Source organism: Gobius niger, assembly GCF_951799975.1.
Source record: "Gobius niger genome assembly, chromosome: 10".
In the NCBI taxonomy this organism is placed as follows: domain Eukaryota; kingdom Metazoa; phylum Chordata; class Actinopteri; order Gobiiformes; family Gobiidae; genus Gobius; species Gobius niger.
The window spans coordinates 1,526,407-1,542,565 of NC_136861.1; the positions used below are offsets into that span (position 1 = coordinate 1,526,407).

General features: G+C 45.0%; 1 protein-coding gene across 1 annotated transcript; it reads left to right on the forward strand.

Annotated features, from left to right (window-relative positions):
• Nucleotides 1-2,974: 2,974 nt before the first annotated feature.
• LOC306969149 (dual specificity protein phosphatase 8) lies at nucleotides 2,975-8,490 on the forward strand (the record flags this gene model as incomplete). The annotated part of the gene is made up of 5 exons (XM_079564749.1): nucleotides 2,975-3,084; nucleotides 3,189-3,283; nucleotides 4,758-4,917; nucleotides 5,412-5,535; nucleotides 7,941-8,490. The coding sequence occupies exons 2-5, from the start codon at nucleotides 3,191-3,193 to the stop codon at nucleotides 8,488-8,490; spliced, it is 927 nt and encodes a 308-aa protein (XP_079420875.1). The 5' UTR covers nucleotides 2,975-3,084; nucleotides 3,189-3,190.
• Nucleotides 8,491-16,159: the final 7,669 nt, after the last annotated feature.

A 16,159-nucleotide genomic window follows, 5' to 3' on the forward strand; every position in this document is an offset into this window, starting at 1 on the left:
TTTGTTTTTTTTTTTTTGCGTGAATGATCAAATTTTGCAAAGCGACCCCTTTTCCGGTGAACACGTGGTATTCTATTGTCGGGGCTGCGGAGCAATCATAGGACGTTGGAAGTGGTTGTAAAAATGTAGTCACTTGTTTCCCCGTGTCGTGTGAGTGCGTCCGTGAGTTGGTGTCTATGCAGTATACTAGCTATCGCAGCCTCCCGTATTGGTGTTGAAACCTGTCCAATACATGTGTTAGAATAAGATTTACTCTGTAACGACTAATGTGAAGTAAAACTCTGCCATATATCCACACGGTCTGCTCTCTTCTTCAGTCATGTGACCTGAACCCAGCACATTTCCTCCAGTTCGGCTTTACCCAAATCTAAAAGCTTCTCGGCTGAAGCTGACAGATAATTAATAATAAGAATAATAATTAATTAGTCTTTTATATAGCGCTTTTCCAGGTGATCAAAGTCGCTTCACAATTCTGTGCATCAAGCATTTACTTCAATGCATTGCAATATTCCATAGTGCTCAATGTATGATTTTCATTCAAACAAACTGGAATATTTTACCCCAAATTAATATAATTAAAGAGGGGGTATTCTGCTTTTTTCAATCACATAGCACCAGTCTATATCTCACTACAATGATGACAAACCTTCTGTTGGTCTGTAAATGCAGTAAATTAGAATAACTGCCTTGTATAAAATGTCTCTCTCAAAATGGCTGTAGTGAATGTCTTGAAATAGGCCTCTGTCTCTTTAAGAACCTCTGAGCCTTTCAGACACGCCCCCTCCACACGCTGTCTGTGGCATCAGTGGGGAGGGGGTTCTGCTGAGGAGCAGTGGTTGGTTACTCGGCTGGTGACCAAAGCTCGGAGGCGTCTCCAGGAGGTGGGGGCGTTCCTAGGAGGACTCGGGCAAACTGATCCCTAAAATGGCCGCCATCAGAGTTTTTACAGATGACTCAGAAATACGTGAATGTGCCAAGGCAACACTTCAGCCATGTTTTTAATGAGGGAGTGACAGAATAACATGATGTAAAGCTTGAAAAAGTCAATTTTGCATAATACTCCCCCTTTAAAATTATTTAAACCAATCAGCACCAAATCTGGATTTAACAAAACTATCTTAAAGTCAAAAACATTTGCATGAAAATCTGATGTTTAGTCGATTGATTTGTGTAAAATGTCCGATGTTCATTTGCACCGACATGTCGACACTGCAGCGTTTCTCTGCGCGGCCTAAAAACAGCTTTGTTTTTGTGTAGTGACTGATTTTATCTGGACTTCTCCAGTCCCATGTTCACTGATAGGAGAAAAGGGGCGGGCACAATTCATGGCGGCGCCAACGCGAAGCTCGGGAATAAGGTGAATATGGCAAGGGTAGCAGTTGCCTGGCAGTCAAGGGCCCCCAGGAACCAAACCGTTATTCAGAAGCCTGCAGTCAACTCTTTCTAATGCTCCTCTCTCCACCAGTGGTCTGTGGCGCTGTTCATCCCCCTCCTGCTGCTTTAGTGAGTCATGGTTCCCTCAGGTTAACTTATAGGGAGCAGTGACAGACTTCTTACTCATGTCTCCACCAGATTATATTTCCAAAGTGAAGCCACTTTATTGTAACTCTTCATGACCTAAAGAACCTCAGCTTCTGTTCTGAGGAAAACCTATGCAGAGAACTGCATTATGGGAGCTGTCAGGACGTCCTCTCTCCCAGTGCGCAGTGCACCGAGCGGCCACCAGAGGGCCCCCTACCGACATTCTTGCTTGGGGCCCCTTGGTGCCCTTGCTACGCCACTGCTGGTTGCCCCCAGCGAGCATTGGAGGACAGGTCAAAGGTTAAGTTGAGATAATGTGAGGTTCCTCATGTTTATTTATAAATATGAAAATACAGATGATTGTGAGGTTGAAGGTGAAACAAAGTGTTACAGCTGAAGCTTTGTCACTGTGGGGAGAGTGCTGTCTGTTCTTCTCCAGTAAGAGTAGAACAGAATCACTCTTAAAAAGTGACTTCAGTGCGCAGTGGTTAGCGCCTCCGCTTCACAGCAAGAAGGTCCCCGTGTCTGCGTAGGTTTCCTCTGGGTACTCCGGTTTCCCCTACCACTAAACACATGTGCAATAGGTGAATCCTCCAGCCAGGTGATTCTGACCATCAGCCTGGCTCCACATCATGGAGATGGGTCCCCGAGCGCGGCACTGCCACTGCTCCTGCCCCAGCAGCATCGAGGGAGGGGTTAAACGCAGAGGACACATTTCCTACGGGGACAATACATATAACACAATACAATATAAGAGTCTCTCAGCCCTGTTCATCAAGCGAACACACAGTCTGGACCGTTTGTGCTGAACCTAACACAGTTCTTATCCACACACCACTTGAAAACTATTGCTATATGAACATTTCCGGTAACATTCTTCAGTTTGGCTCCTCGACGATCCACTATGTCCTTTTTCCGTTTTGGAAATGTATACTTTAGGAAGGAAATTCACCAGAAATCCGCTCATAATGCGCAAAGTCAACAAAGTGCGCCAACAGCGCGAGGCGTCAATCAACTCCTCTGCTCCAGTGACCTCAAAGCGCACCCTGTGGATGTGCGCGGAGTGTGGCGCGCTGCACACCTTTGGAAATGCACTATTTTACCCAGTAACAAGCAGAACCCGGCTGTGCGCATGTCTGTTGGGGATAACGCGAACTCTTGTTTCAAATGGTCAAACCATATAGATTCAGATTCATAGATTCAAGCGTTTGCATGCATGGAACTGATCAAACAGGCCCCGAGTCTGCAGAGGGACCCCTGGGTCTGCAGAGGGACCCTCTGTTGTTCTGTGATAAAAGCACAAACCTAAGCGAATACCACAAAACAAATGCCTTGAAACCCTGCGTAATGTTTACTGACGCTGACCTTTCAGCACTGGTTTACGAGTCTGCAAATCCGCTCTGCACATGCGCAGGGGGTGGCTCACCCATTGGCTGGAAATGACATCACCTCTCCGAAGTCTATTGTTGGACAGAGGATGAGCTCATCGTTTAGTTAGTGACAGACCGGAGCGCGCACAGGACCGAGACCCAGACAGGAATCAGCGCCTTTACGCACAAACCAGTGAGTACGTGTCCTCTGTGCATGACTTTTCAACAACATCTCTGGAAGTTTGTGTTGCACTGAGGCGTGCAGCTGCTGACCCAGGCTGCCTGTGTGCCGTGCAGGTATGGTGTGGTCCGGGGGCACAGAGTTGGAGCGGCCGGCTCTGTCTGCGATCCTGCCGCGGCTGTACCTGGGCGCGGAGAGCGACGTGACGCAGGTGAGCTCCACAAGCATCAGTGCTCTGTCTGCGGCTCCATGTTCTCGCCACTGTAGCCCGCGCTGCAGCCGGTGCCAGTGCGCACTCCAGTGGCACCAAAGAAGACGCTGCGTAATCCAAACAGAGATGTGCGCGTGCAGTTTCTACCGATGCAAACGGCTCGAGTGCAGGAGAATTTTAGACCAAAAAGTCAGAGCAAGAATTATTGAATGCATTGGTCAAATAGTGCGAAAAAAGTCTATTGAAAACAAACATGTGAAGAAAGTCGGCCGAGATGTGAGGGAGCTGCAAGACACTGTTGATGAAAAACTGTTGATGAAAAAGTGCTCCCAGCATTAAGAATGTTGTTTTACTCAAAACAACAGCTGGTGCACAACTGTCGTGGTCCTCTCTGACCGCCAGGGGGCCACAGACGCGAGGCTCCTGTGCCACATAACAATGGTGCAATAACAAAAGCTGCAGTGTAACATGGAGCTCAGGAGGAGGTTAGAATGTTCCTGTACAGAGCCAGGATCGTCTGACATGGTTTAGGGTCTCTGTCCAGGGCTCGATCTGTCTGTGTAGTTCAGGAGCGACTGGTCTCACGTCTCTCTCTCCCCTCTCTCCTTTCCCTCTCTTCCTCTCTCTCTCCCTCCCCCTCCCTCTCTCCCTCTCTCCCCTCCGGCTCTCTCCTCTCTTTCTCCCTCTCCTCCACCTTCTATCCTCCCTCTCTCTCCTTTCCCTCTCTTCCTCTCCCTCCATTCCTCTCTCCCTCTCTCTCCCTTCCTCTCTCTCTCCCTCTCCTTTCCTCTCTCCCTTCCTTTCTCCCTCTCCCTCCCTTCCTCTCTCCCTCTCTCTCCCTTCCTCTCTCTCTCCCTCCCCCTCCCTCTCTCTCCCTCTCTCCCCTCCGGCTCTCTCCTCTCTTTCTCCCTCTCCTCCACCTTCTATCCTCCCTCTCTCTCCTTTCCCTCTCTTCCTCTCCCTCCATTCCTCTCTCCCTCTCTCTCCCTTCCTCTCTCTCTCCCTCTCCTTTCCTCTCTCCCTTCCTTTCTCCCTCTCCCTCCCTTCCTCTCTCCCTCTCTCTCCCTTCCTCTCTCTCTCCCTCCCCCTCCCTCTCTCCCCTCCGGCTCTCTCCTCTCTTTCTCCCTCTCCTCCCTCCTCTCCCCCTCTCCTCTCCCCCTCTCCTCCCTCTCTCTCCTCCCTCTCTCTCCTCCCTCTCTCTCCTCCCTCCTCTCCCCCTCTCCTCTCCCCCTCTCCTCCCTCTCTCTCCTCCCTCTCTCTCCTCCCTCTCCTCCTTCCTCTCTCCCTCTCTTCCTCTCTCTCTCCCTCCCCCTCCCTCCTCTCTCCCTTCCTCTCTCTCTCCCTCTCCCTCCCTTCCTCTCCCCCTCCCTCCTCTCCCCCTCTCCTGTCTCTCTCCCCTCCGGCTCTCTCCTCCCTCCTCTCCCCCTCCCTCCTCTCCCCCTCTCCTGTCTCTCTCCTGCATCACCTCGGACAGGAGCGTCTGGCCTCTGTGGGGATCTCGTACGTGCTGAGCGTGTCCCGCTGCAGCCCTCGCCCGTCCTTCCTGCCCTGCTCCAGGTTCCTCCGTGTGCCCATCGACGATTCACTGAGCGCCGACCTGCTGCCCTGGATCCCCCAGGCCCTGAGCTTCATCGGTACGTCACTCACATGCCCTCTCCTGTCTCTCTCTCCACTAATACCAATAGGCACCATAGTGTTTCATTTCATTTGCCAACCCTCGAAAAATACTTCCTGAACGCCGACACACAACATAAAATAAACAGGATGTTACTACGGGAGTTACAAGTAGCTATCGTAGTAAAGTGACATTTAACTTTAGCCTTTAGTTCAATGGATTTTGGGGAGACCCCGAGTGTGTAGTTAAAGATCTGTTTCCCCCGAAACAGCAGTTTGGTCCGAACGCACCTCGGGCTAATCAGGGCCAGTAATTCAGTAATTGGGGCTAACTGTCACAACAAACATTAGCAGGCAAATGTCACCCCCTGCCCCCTGCTGGCTGGGAGTGGCTCTGCTCCTAAATGCAGTCAGCAGATCCAGCTGCATGTACGAGACCACACTGGTCAGAAAAGTGGAGCGTGGACACGTTAGCATAGTGAGTAAACCTCAGTGAGTGTGTCTGTCCCCTCAGACTCGGCGCGCTCCTCCGGCGCGTCCGTCCTGGTGCACTGCGCGGCCGGGATCTCTCGCTCGCCAGCGCTGACCGTGGCTTACGTCATGCACTGCCTGGACCTGGACCTGGACCACGCCTACAGGTAAAGCCAGAGCCGCTACTTTAAAAAAATATTATTATACCATGGTCTGGGTAAATACTCGATTCTGATTGGCTGGAGGGTCTCTATGTACACTCTATGTAAATCACGTTCTATATCACTCCGCTGCAACTGTTTCCATAGAAATGATAAACAATTGAGCTGGAACTAGCTTCAGGTAAAACAGCTGAAAAAGTGAGATAACTCCTGCCCAGGGACTTAAAAAAAAATAAGCAAACAGGCCCCAGTGAACAGTTTCAGTTGGCGGGACCATGGTGTCAGTGAGATGATGCATGACGAGGTGTGTCCATTATCAGAATAACTGGACTCCGCGGTTAGTTAGCTTCACGTGGGACGGTTCACACCTCGTCGGGCATTATCCCTTATTATCTTTGACCTGTTTCTGATGTAACCTCAGGGCCAAACAGCATCACGACCCAAACGATCCTAATGTAGCTTATCTTTTTTAATTATTATTGTTTTACTTGATTTGATGTCAAAATACAGTATGGCACATACCAGTGCACAGGTGTTTAAATTGCACACAGCCTTATTGCAGAAATCCATTAGAAACTGATGGACTTCTGTTGATGAAGAGAATGGGTATTTTTCCAAACTAGTCGGCCATTTAAATCCAGAATTAAAGGAAACAAATGGGATGTGAAGTACTCGCTCTCTCAGCTTTAGCTTAGCACAGGTAGTCTTAGCTGTATCTATTACATGGACTTTGTTTAAATCGTTTCAATGTGGCCTCCCCTGATGTTTGGTTTATAGGTTTTACAGTAAAGGAAAGTCTGCATTGAAACATTCTGAAGCTTTGTCACATGCACAGGCTTTCTGTAACAGTATCAGCAAATCAATCACTTCAAAATCAGTTGTTCACAGGGTTTCTGGGAGGTTACAGACCCTAAAAAACAATAGACTAGCCTTTAGCTCCAGGATAAAAGCTTGTACCTTACAACCACAGGCGATGATGTTTTGAACTCGCTGCAGTGACTGTCCATCAGTAACTCGTCCTTTCCTCAATCCTGAGCTTCTCTTCATTTGTTTGGGACCCGGATCATTTTCAATGTTAAAGATACTCATATTGTGACATTGATTCAACTGCAGTCATATATTTCATTTTTATTTAACAAAGATTTATTTAAAGAGGACTTGTTTTTATCCACGTTGCAACAAAAACAGATGTGCTGCATTTGAGTAATCCTGTGCACAAAGTCTTCTGTTTTTGGATTGGTCGGATTTTGTTGCGTGATAGATAAAACATAGAACTGTTCAGGTCAGAAATGGACAAACCTTTGATGCATGGGCCATATTGGGCCTAGTCTGCTCTGAACTCAAACTGTGTTTATCGCGGCACTATCCATTTGATAGCACCCCATTAGCAAAAATCAAAGCTTGTACTTAGTTTATTTGCCCAGGCAACACAGGAGAGGACTATAGAACATCTTTACTCAGCAAGCGTCTTTCCCACACACTACATTAAGGCGAGACATGGCAGGTAGGGCTGCTCAATTATTGAAAAAATAATAATCACGATTATTTTTGTCATAATTGAAATCACGATTATTCAAACGATTATTTGTTGCCTTTAAAAAAATCCATCAAAAAAGTGACAAAAATCAATCAAAAAAAGACAAAAATCCAGCAAAAAAATTACAAAAATCCATCAAAAAAGTGACAAAAATCCATTAAAAAAATGACAAAAATCCAGCAAAAAAAGACAAAAATCCAGCAAAAATAGTGACAAAAATCCATCAAAAAAGTGACAAAAATCCATTAAAAAAATGACAAAAATCCAGCAAAAAAAGACAAAAATCCAGCAAAAATAGTGACAAAAATCCAGCAAAAAAATTACAAAAATCCAGCAAAAAAAGACAAAAGTCCAGCAGAAAAAAGACAAAAATCCAGCAAAAATAGTGACAAAAATCAATAAAAAAAAGACAAAAATCAAAAAATTAGAAGAAAAAAAATTGAAAAAAAAAAATAAAAAATAAAAAAGCATTTGAAGAAAAAATTGAAAAAAAAATTACAATCGATTTTTTTTGTGATTATGCTATTTTTGTAATCGTTTACTGTTGTAATCGAAATCGTAATTGAATTTCGATTAATTGCACAGCCCTAATGGCAGGTGAATAATGTGAAGGAGTGAAGACCCTCCATCTCCCCCAAACTCAACTTCCTGATAAGCTGAACTAAACAAGATCCAACATTTCCTCTGTAACGACTAATACCTGGGTCTATCCATTATTTAGATTTCATCGCTGAAAATATAAGCAATTTTGGTCATTGTTATGCACAAAATGTTTTATATGAAAAGATAAAATGACAGAAACATTTTGTTGTCATATTTATGTCAGTCGTCTCCAGCCGAAGTTTCAAACAGTAACAAAAATTTGTTCCCACAGATTTGTGAAGGAGCGCAGACCCTCCATCTCACCCAACCTCAACTTCCTGGGACAGCTGCAGCTCTTCCAGGGCACCCTAAAGCCCGGGGAACCCCCCTGTGTGGCCCCCGAAGAGCCTACGCCCCCTCAGTATTCTGTAAGCACCCCTCTGCCCCCCACTCAACAGCACCCTGACCACTGGGACCAGACACCCCCCACGGGCCCCCCGTCTGCGCGCACCCCGGACATCCCCAAACTCGGACTCCCCAAGACGCTCAGCCTCAATCTATCGGAACATTTGTCCAAACCCGAAATGCGCTGTGCGTCCATCCGCGAGAAACGCAAAAGCCTGACTCTGTCTCTGACCCCTCTGAACCAGGGGCCCCCCAGTGTCAGCCCGGGCCCCGCCCCTGTCAGAGCGCCGCACTCGAAGCAGCCCCGGGCCGACCACAAGGAGGCGCTGCTGTCCCCCCTCGGCCTCACCCTCAACAGGCTGCTGTCGTGGGGGGAGCGCTGGCTGCTGGCGGCCCCCGTGCGGATGGGACAGCCACCTCTGCCCTACGGCTGCTAGCGCCACGGCTGAGTCAGGGAGTTTAAATGAGATCGATTTCACTTGTGACTAAGGGGTGAAAAAATATCTATATTTCTGTGAGACTTGTAAAGGCCCTATACCTGTTTTTTCCTGATTACTGACAATGACTCAATGGATCAAACCGACTGGATTTTAGTGACTTAAACCATTGGCCACAAACCATCGATACAGACGACATCTTTGGGTACAGCCACAAACGACCCCGCTCGAACCAAGATGGCGGTGGATTGATTCCCATGGCCTGTGCTCATTGGCCCATTTTGCCACGATAAAGGTCTTTGCTTTGCACATTACTTCCTGCCTGCGACATGAGGTCGAATCTAACTAAAGCTAGATCAGGACTAGGCCAGATCTTGGAAAGTTATTTTTCGAGCAATGGGAACATTTCAAAAGGAGAAAAAGTCAATGATGCTCTGATAAGTTTGTTTTTACATTTGCATGGCACTAATGACAAAAAGCCTTTCAGAGCAGCGCCCTGGAGCGCCCACTAATCCGACCGGAGCCTGGTCTACGGGGGGGCGGTTCCCTATCCGGATCGTTTAATACTCGGGACCCTCTTCTGTAAAATGTAATTAGCATTTATAATAATTTAATGCGTAAAACATTAACCTTGACCTATACCTGACATTAGTTCCTTTTTGTAGGGTAACATTCTTGATGTAAAAGTAGTAACTTGTGATTAAATCAGCCTGATTCATGAACTTTGCACCAAATTATTATTATGATTGTGTATAGTCAAACTAAAGAGTGACATAAAGGGGTTTACGTCATTTAGTGACTCCAAAGGACAGTAAAAATACGGACTAAAAAGGCCCAGTTAGATATAGTCCCTTTTAATGATGATACTGTATTTTGACATTTGGCTTGATTTCATTTAAAATGTGCTGTTTTCAAATCAAAATCGATCAAATACAGACAGAGTCATGGAGAGGAGGAAAGTGGCTCAACATTGTGCATAAGCAACAGCGAATGCTAACCATAATGGTAATGCTAACCATAATGGTAATGCTAACCATAATGGTAATGCTAACCATAATGGTAATGCTAACCATAATGGTAATGCTAACCATAATGGTAATGCTAACCATAATGGTAATGCTAACCATAATGGTAATGCTAACCATAACGGTAATGCTAACCATAACGATAATGCTAACCATAACGGTAATGCTAACCATAACGGTAATGCTAACCATAACGGTAATGCTAACCATAACGGTAATGCTAACCATAACGGTAATGCTAACCATAACGGTAATGCTAACCATAACGGTAATGCTAACCATAACGGTAATGCTAACCATAACGGTAATGCTAACCATAATGGTAATGCTAACCATAATAGTAATGCTAACCATAATAGTAATGCTAACCATAGTGGTAGTGCTAACCATAATAGTAATGCTAACCATAATGGTAATGCTAACCATAATGGTAATGCTAACCATAATAGTAATGCTAACCATAATGGTAATGCTAACGGCTGAACAATCTGCTTAAGAATGTGTAAAACCATTTGAATGGGCTCAATATGCTCATAATGGAATAGTTTCAAAAAGAGTGAAAACGTGATTTCCTGAACGCCCCAGGCCACGCCCCCAGAGCTGCCGTCTGTATCAAAGCTTCTGCTAAGCTTGGGTCTGTGGTTCACCTTGGTCAGTGCACAGGGGTTTGAAATGTGCACAGTTACAAGGCTGACCCAGGGATTGTGTTTCCATTGGCCTGAACGATGAAAGAAAACCCATGTCCAGAGTCTCTGTTGGAATGAAAAAGGACTTGACTTCACTATAATCATTTGGATTTGATGAGTTTGAACAGATTTTTTGAGGATGGTTTTAATCCATCCGTTTGGAAAACACTTTATAAAAACTACTGCCCATTTGTTAAGCATTGGAAACATACTTCATTCAGCATTTACACAACACTTAATAAGCTTTGTAAATGTTCATGAATGTTGGATAAAGTATTTACAAATGCTCAATAGTTTGTAGGTTTCCAAAAGTGTATTTTTGGTGTGTGTTTAATTTATTTCTTACAAAATTCAGTTTGAAATCGTTTCTATATCTACTGGATGGATATTGGGGCCGTTCAGGCCGGGTGTGAGTGTGAGGCCTTCGTGTGGACTTTGTTCCCCCCCCCATCAACACAAAACATGCACAATAGGCTCATCCCCGCCACCGTACCTGACTTTCCTCTACGTTTTTGTATGTTTTTCTCCAAGTGGCCAAAGTGCTTTGTCGTCATAGAAAGGCATGTGTGTACAGTTTGTAAAGCTATTTTCTATTTATTCATGTAACGCAGAGCCACTGCTTTTGTCACCATGGACATAATAAAATACTCTTATACATTTGGCCTTGTTTCCTCCACTTCTCTTTTCCAAAGTGCTTTTTTAGTGGCAGTAAATACTGAGCAGGTTGAGACATGTTTGGAGACTGACCCAATGAAAGGGAGTCTTACCAGTTTGGGGGGGGGGGCTCCAGACAGCAATTCTGCACATGGCTCTTCCAAAGCTTGATACGGCCCTGCTCCTGGGGTTGTCAAAAAGAACAGATTCCTCATTGAAGCTAAGTATTATTAAGTGTTTCCTCCGGTCATCCAAAACTTAAGCTAAAGTTAAAAGCACTCACTTAAACCTTAAACCTTAAACTAAAATTGTAAGAGTAAATGCATCATTGTGGAGGTGTTGGGGTGTTGTAGCTTCTCTGTCCTGATCCTGGCACCTAACCCTCATGACGTGGTCAACTGTGAGATCCCTGTGCAGGAACTAGAGCTTCAGCATTTGCCCAATCCGAAAACCACAGGGGAAGTGACATCACCAACAGCTGTTTCAGAAAAAACTACATTACCCATGTAGTACTGGACTACAAAAACATTCCTACTCCTGGCCATGGACTTCAATGACTCAAACATGAACCACAATAACGATATGAACCACCAGAGGTCCCTATGCTAAAGGAGATATGATAGGAAACACTGAGGCTCCTTTCCCTTCCTCCTTCCTCTCTGACCGCACTATTCGGACGCTTCTTATCGTGGTGGTCACTGACGCACATCTGGTTTGGCCTCAGACCAATTACCTGGACCAATTACCCGTTTTGATAGAAAATGTAGAATTTGCGAGTGTTAACAAGGCACCCATTCATTCCTATGGCGTAGCTTAGCCTAGCTGCTGCCATTCCTTTACATGTATTAGTTAGCATTGGCTATTAAGCCATTTTTTTTCTCCTAAAAATTCTCTCAACAAAATGAAATGATCCCAGAGTTGATTTATTTTCTTTGGTCAGAACAGTGCATGTAAATGAACATACATGGGTCTCATGCATGTAAACAAGCCACACCGGATTGTAGCCTTGGGCTAATTTCCATCTGTCGTCCGCCATGCTCACTCACAAACACACTCTTATTCATCCTGGCCTATTGTACATGTTTTTAGTGGTAGGGGAAACCGGAGTACCCGGAAGAAACCTACGCAGACACGGGGAGAACATGCAAACTCCACACAGAAAGGCCCCGTCCTGGTGGGAATCGAACCAGGACCTTCTAGCTGTGAAGCATGAGCGCTAACCGCTGTGCCACCGACTCTGATATATTAGATGTTGGTATATATATGCGTATATTCTGAGGTATATTCTGAGGTATATTCTGAGGAATATTGAAGGCCAGTTTTGAATAAATGGACTGTGCTGCACTTACAACCGGAAACAGCCAGTGTTTAACGTGACGCTCATGGGCCAAATCCAGTCTGTCTAGTAATACTGTGCATTGTTGTTTATAACCTAGGGTAGTTTGAGCATTTTATTGCTGAAAATGCAAAACATTTAATTACAATAACTTCTCTAGAACATGGTAAAGCCAAATAAACTAATATACTGTTGAGTGTCCTGTAATGTAGATAATACAGGGCAGATGGAAAAAGAGACAAACATTTCCTACAGCATATAGATGAATTTTTTTTTATTTTTTTTTGCTGTTGTATCGAAATCAGCATCAAGTATCGAGTTTTATTTTCAGTAGTTTGAAATTTTAGTATCATGACACCTGCTCCAGCCCCACCCTCAGAGACTGAAGACTCATCGACCCAACGCATGGGAAACAGGTGAGCCGGAGAAGAAAACCTGTCCCGTCTCTGAGGAAGGAAATGTCTTATCTTGGACACTTTGTAATTTGGGGGAAATGGAGGTTACTTCCACCCAGCTCTAGGAGCCAGACACATTCAAGGAGAATCGGTTTTGTTGTAGTCAAATTAAATGGTTGGTGATTAAAAAAAAACATGCACAATAGGCCAGGATGAATGATGTGTGTGAGTGAATGTATGGTGGTGGTCAGAGGGTCCGTTGGCGCAGACGTGTGTAGTCGCGAAAGCGCTTCTGACAGTCTCCCCCAGGGGAAACTGAAGCTACAAACGTAGTTTACACCACCGAGTATGGAGTGAATGTACAACTGTCTCATGTAAAGCGCTTTGTGACCATGTCTGTGAAAGGCGCTGTATAAATAAAAGATCTTCTTCTTCTTCTTCTTCTTCACCGGCAGGTACCACACTACAACAGGTGGTGCCATTAGGAATGTATTAAACATGAGACTCTGTTTCAGGCTGTGCCCATGCTCTTCAGAACCCTCTCAGGAGCTAAAGAATCAGCATTGAAAGATAGAATAGACATATAGGGACGGAGGTCGGCGTGGACAGTTTCACTTTGTTGAATGTGTTCCTGGGCTCTGCACTGTGGTCCACTGATTCTTACATCAATAAAGTATTCCTTAACCTTAGGCATCTCTAAACGGGAGGATGGAGAGGTGGATGGTGTGGAAGGGTGGCCTCAGTTAACCATAGTGCATGGGGCAGTATAGTTATCTCTGCAGAAGGTTGTGTGATGTGGAACTTTCTGCTGATGCTAATGGGGATCAGAATAAACGTTAACATTAAGGTGAAAAATCGAAACTTAGATTAACTGTATGGGCAGCGGTTAGCGCTCATGCTTCACAGCTAGAAGGTCACGGGTTCGATTCCCACCTGGATGTGGCCTTTCTCTGTTCTGTGTTCTCCCCGTGTCTGCGTAGGTTTCCTCTGGGTACTCCAATTTCCCCTACCACAAAAAACATGTACAATAGGTTAAATCCTCCAGCCAGGTGTTTCTGACCACTAGTCTGGCTCCACATCATGGCAGCTCACTGCTCCTACAGGTCGCCCCAGCCGCATTGAGGATGGCTCAAATGCAGGGAATTAATGTCCGTACAGGGATTAATAAAGTAAACCTTTAGCTTAGATCACAAGAGCGTTTTAAATCGCTACTTTAGCTCAAAAGCACGTACCTCGCCTGCACACTCAATTCTCACTCTATTGTGTATTCACAAACACACAAGAATCCATCTTGAACTGCTCCCGCCTACACTGTTCAAATAGATATTAAATCTATATTAAATCCAATAGATTGGGCCAAAACAAGCACAACTTCTTTAGTCACGCCGACGGCTGAAAATCACACAAAGCTGCGACCATTACACAAACAAACAGAACTAAACACATACTATTCAAACTGAATATTGCACATCCTGTCCCTGGACCATAGACTGTAGATATAATGGACAGCTTCTGCTCACTCCTCCCCTTTTACCACAATGACCACGGATTTACAGGCTCCCCCTCCCCAGCTCTGACGAAGCATGTTCCTAAAAAGGGCATAAGGGCGGGATCTTCACTGTAGACTCCGCCCTTGTGTGACGTATAGCTCGCGCTGCTCCAATGCTAACAGTCCGACCCTCATTAAGAACCAGATTTATAAAATTCTTCTTATGAAAACCAGCCTGGTTTCTCTAATTGTGACTAGCATAAACATTAGAAACCAGGCGTTAAACATGTCTAAAGTCCAGTGCTTTTCAATGGGGGCCCAGCGGCAATATGGAGGTACTACAACAATGGCGGCCTCTAGTGTTGTGGGCATAAAGCAGAGCAGCCAGCGGGCATTGCCCTGGACACGTCAGGCCGGAGCGATCCCAGAGTCAGATGGATATCACTGTAGCATCTGTTTGGCTCTTGCAGGTTACAAAGGCACAGATTTGAGTTTTGTGCAATATGTGTGATTTTCAATATGTATAACGTTGATACTGAACTGCAGCACCCTTGTTGATCCGAAAATCCTTCAGGGCCCCCGTAATTCCAATGATCGACTCTATTTAAAGGAATTAGTCATTATTTTACAGCCAAAATGAGATATTTAATAAGAATGAGTACATCTGTAGGCCAATAACTGTCTACATTTGAACAAATACATTTCCTTTCAAAATCCAATTCCTCCATTGTACTTTTATAGATTATATTATACTGTTTATAGAAAAGTTTTTGGGTCCCCCTGAGGTTATAGACGCTGATTGATGTTCTTCCCAGTGGGTGCCCAGTCCCCCCAAAAAAGAAGGGAAAAAAAGTCAGGGTCAGGATGATCCTCCAGTCTTGTGTTTGGGGGCCGGTGCACTACCTGAGCAGTAAAGCGCCGCCGCACGTAGGAAACGGAGTGGCGGCTTCACGGGTTAGGCGATATAGTTACTGAAGCATTTTGTAATTGGTGCAAATTTGCCTGGGTGCCCAAAGATTTGAGTGGATGTGATTTTTGGACACTTATTCCTGGATACCTGGTTGTAGCTGAAAGTGCGGTGTCTGGTCCGTGAATATTAAAGGTATACAGGAGGATTTTCCTGAATTTTAGGAGAGAACCGCCCTCTCCACTCTGGTCTTGTTTCTCTCTCCTGAAGCCTTTCTCTTCTTCTCATACACTTGGAAGACACTTTTTCTCTGCCATTTTCAAACGACTCGGTGCGTCTGCAGCAGCAGTGAACGGCTAACAGCGTAGCTCACATAGGTTTGAAAGTAACCAGGGACGAGCGTGCACGACGGCCTTACGTAGCAGATCACCAGAATGATTGACAATTAGGACCAATCGTCTTGATGATCCACCCGGAAATACAACATCCTCTGCTATACCTTTAAGGACCGGTCCGGACCATTACGGACCATGACCTCTAGAGGCGCTGTGCACTGGTCCGAGTGGTCCCTGGTGGTCCCTGAGATGGTCTCTAGGTCCCTGAATGGTCCTGTGTATTATGTGTGGCAGGAGTGGAGTCCTGAGAGGTCTATATCAATATTTATCATTCATTTTGAGGAAAAACAACCATTTGTTTTGGGAAGATTTTTTGGAGGTGGATCACATTAATGCTGATCCAGTAAATAAATGCATTTTTGCAATTCAGTTTATTTGGACATTTTTAAAACTGCACTGTCATCAATGATGCAAAGAATCATTATCATAAACCGTAAAATGCTTCTGTGTTTTGAAACCAAAAATAACACTCATGCACGTGACCCATTAGGCCACGCGGTATCTGAAATACACTGAATGTCAGTGTATATTGTCTAGAATCGTAATGAGTACAATTGAAACAAAAAGATCATTAAAGTCGCAAATTTGCGTTTTTCATTTGGTTGGAATGAAAATAGAGCAATGTTTGAAACAGATGACGTCGAAAACCATCCGGAAAAATAATATGATTTTCAAATAAAAAATCTCCCCAAAACAAATGGTTGCTTTTCCTCAAAATTAATGATAAATATTGATATAGACCAGTCAGGACTCCACTCCCGCCACACATAATACACAGGACC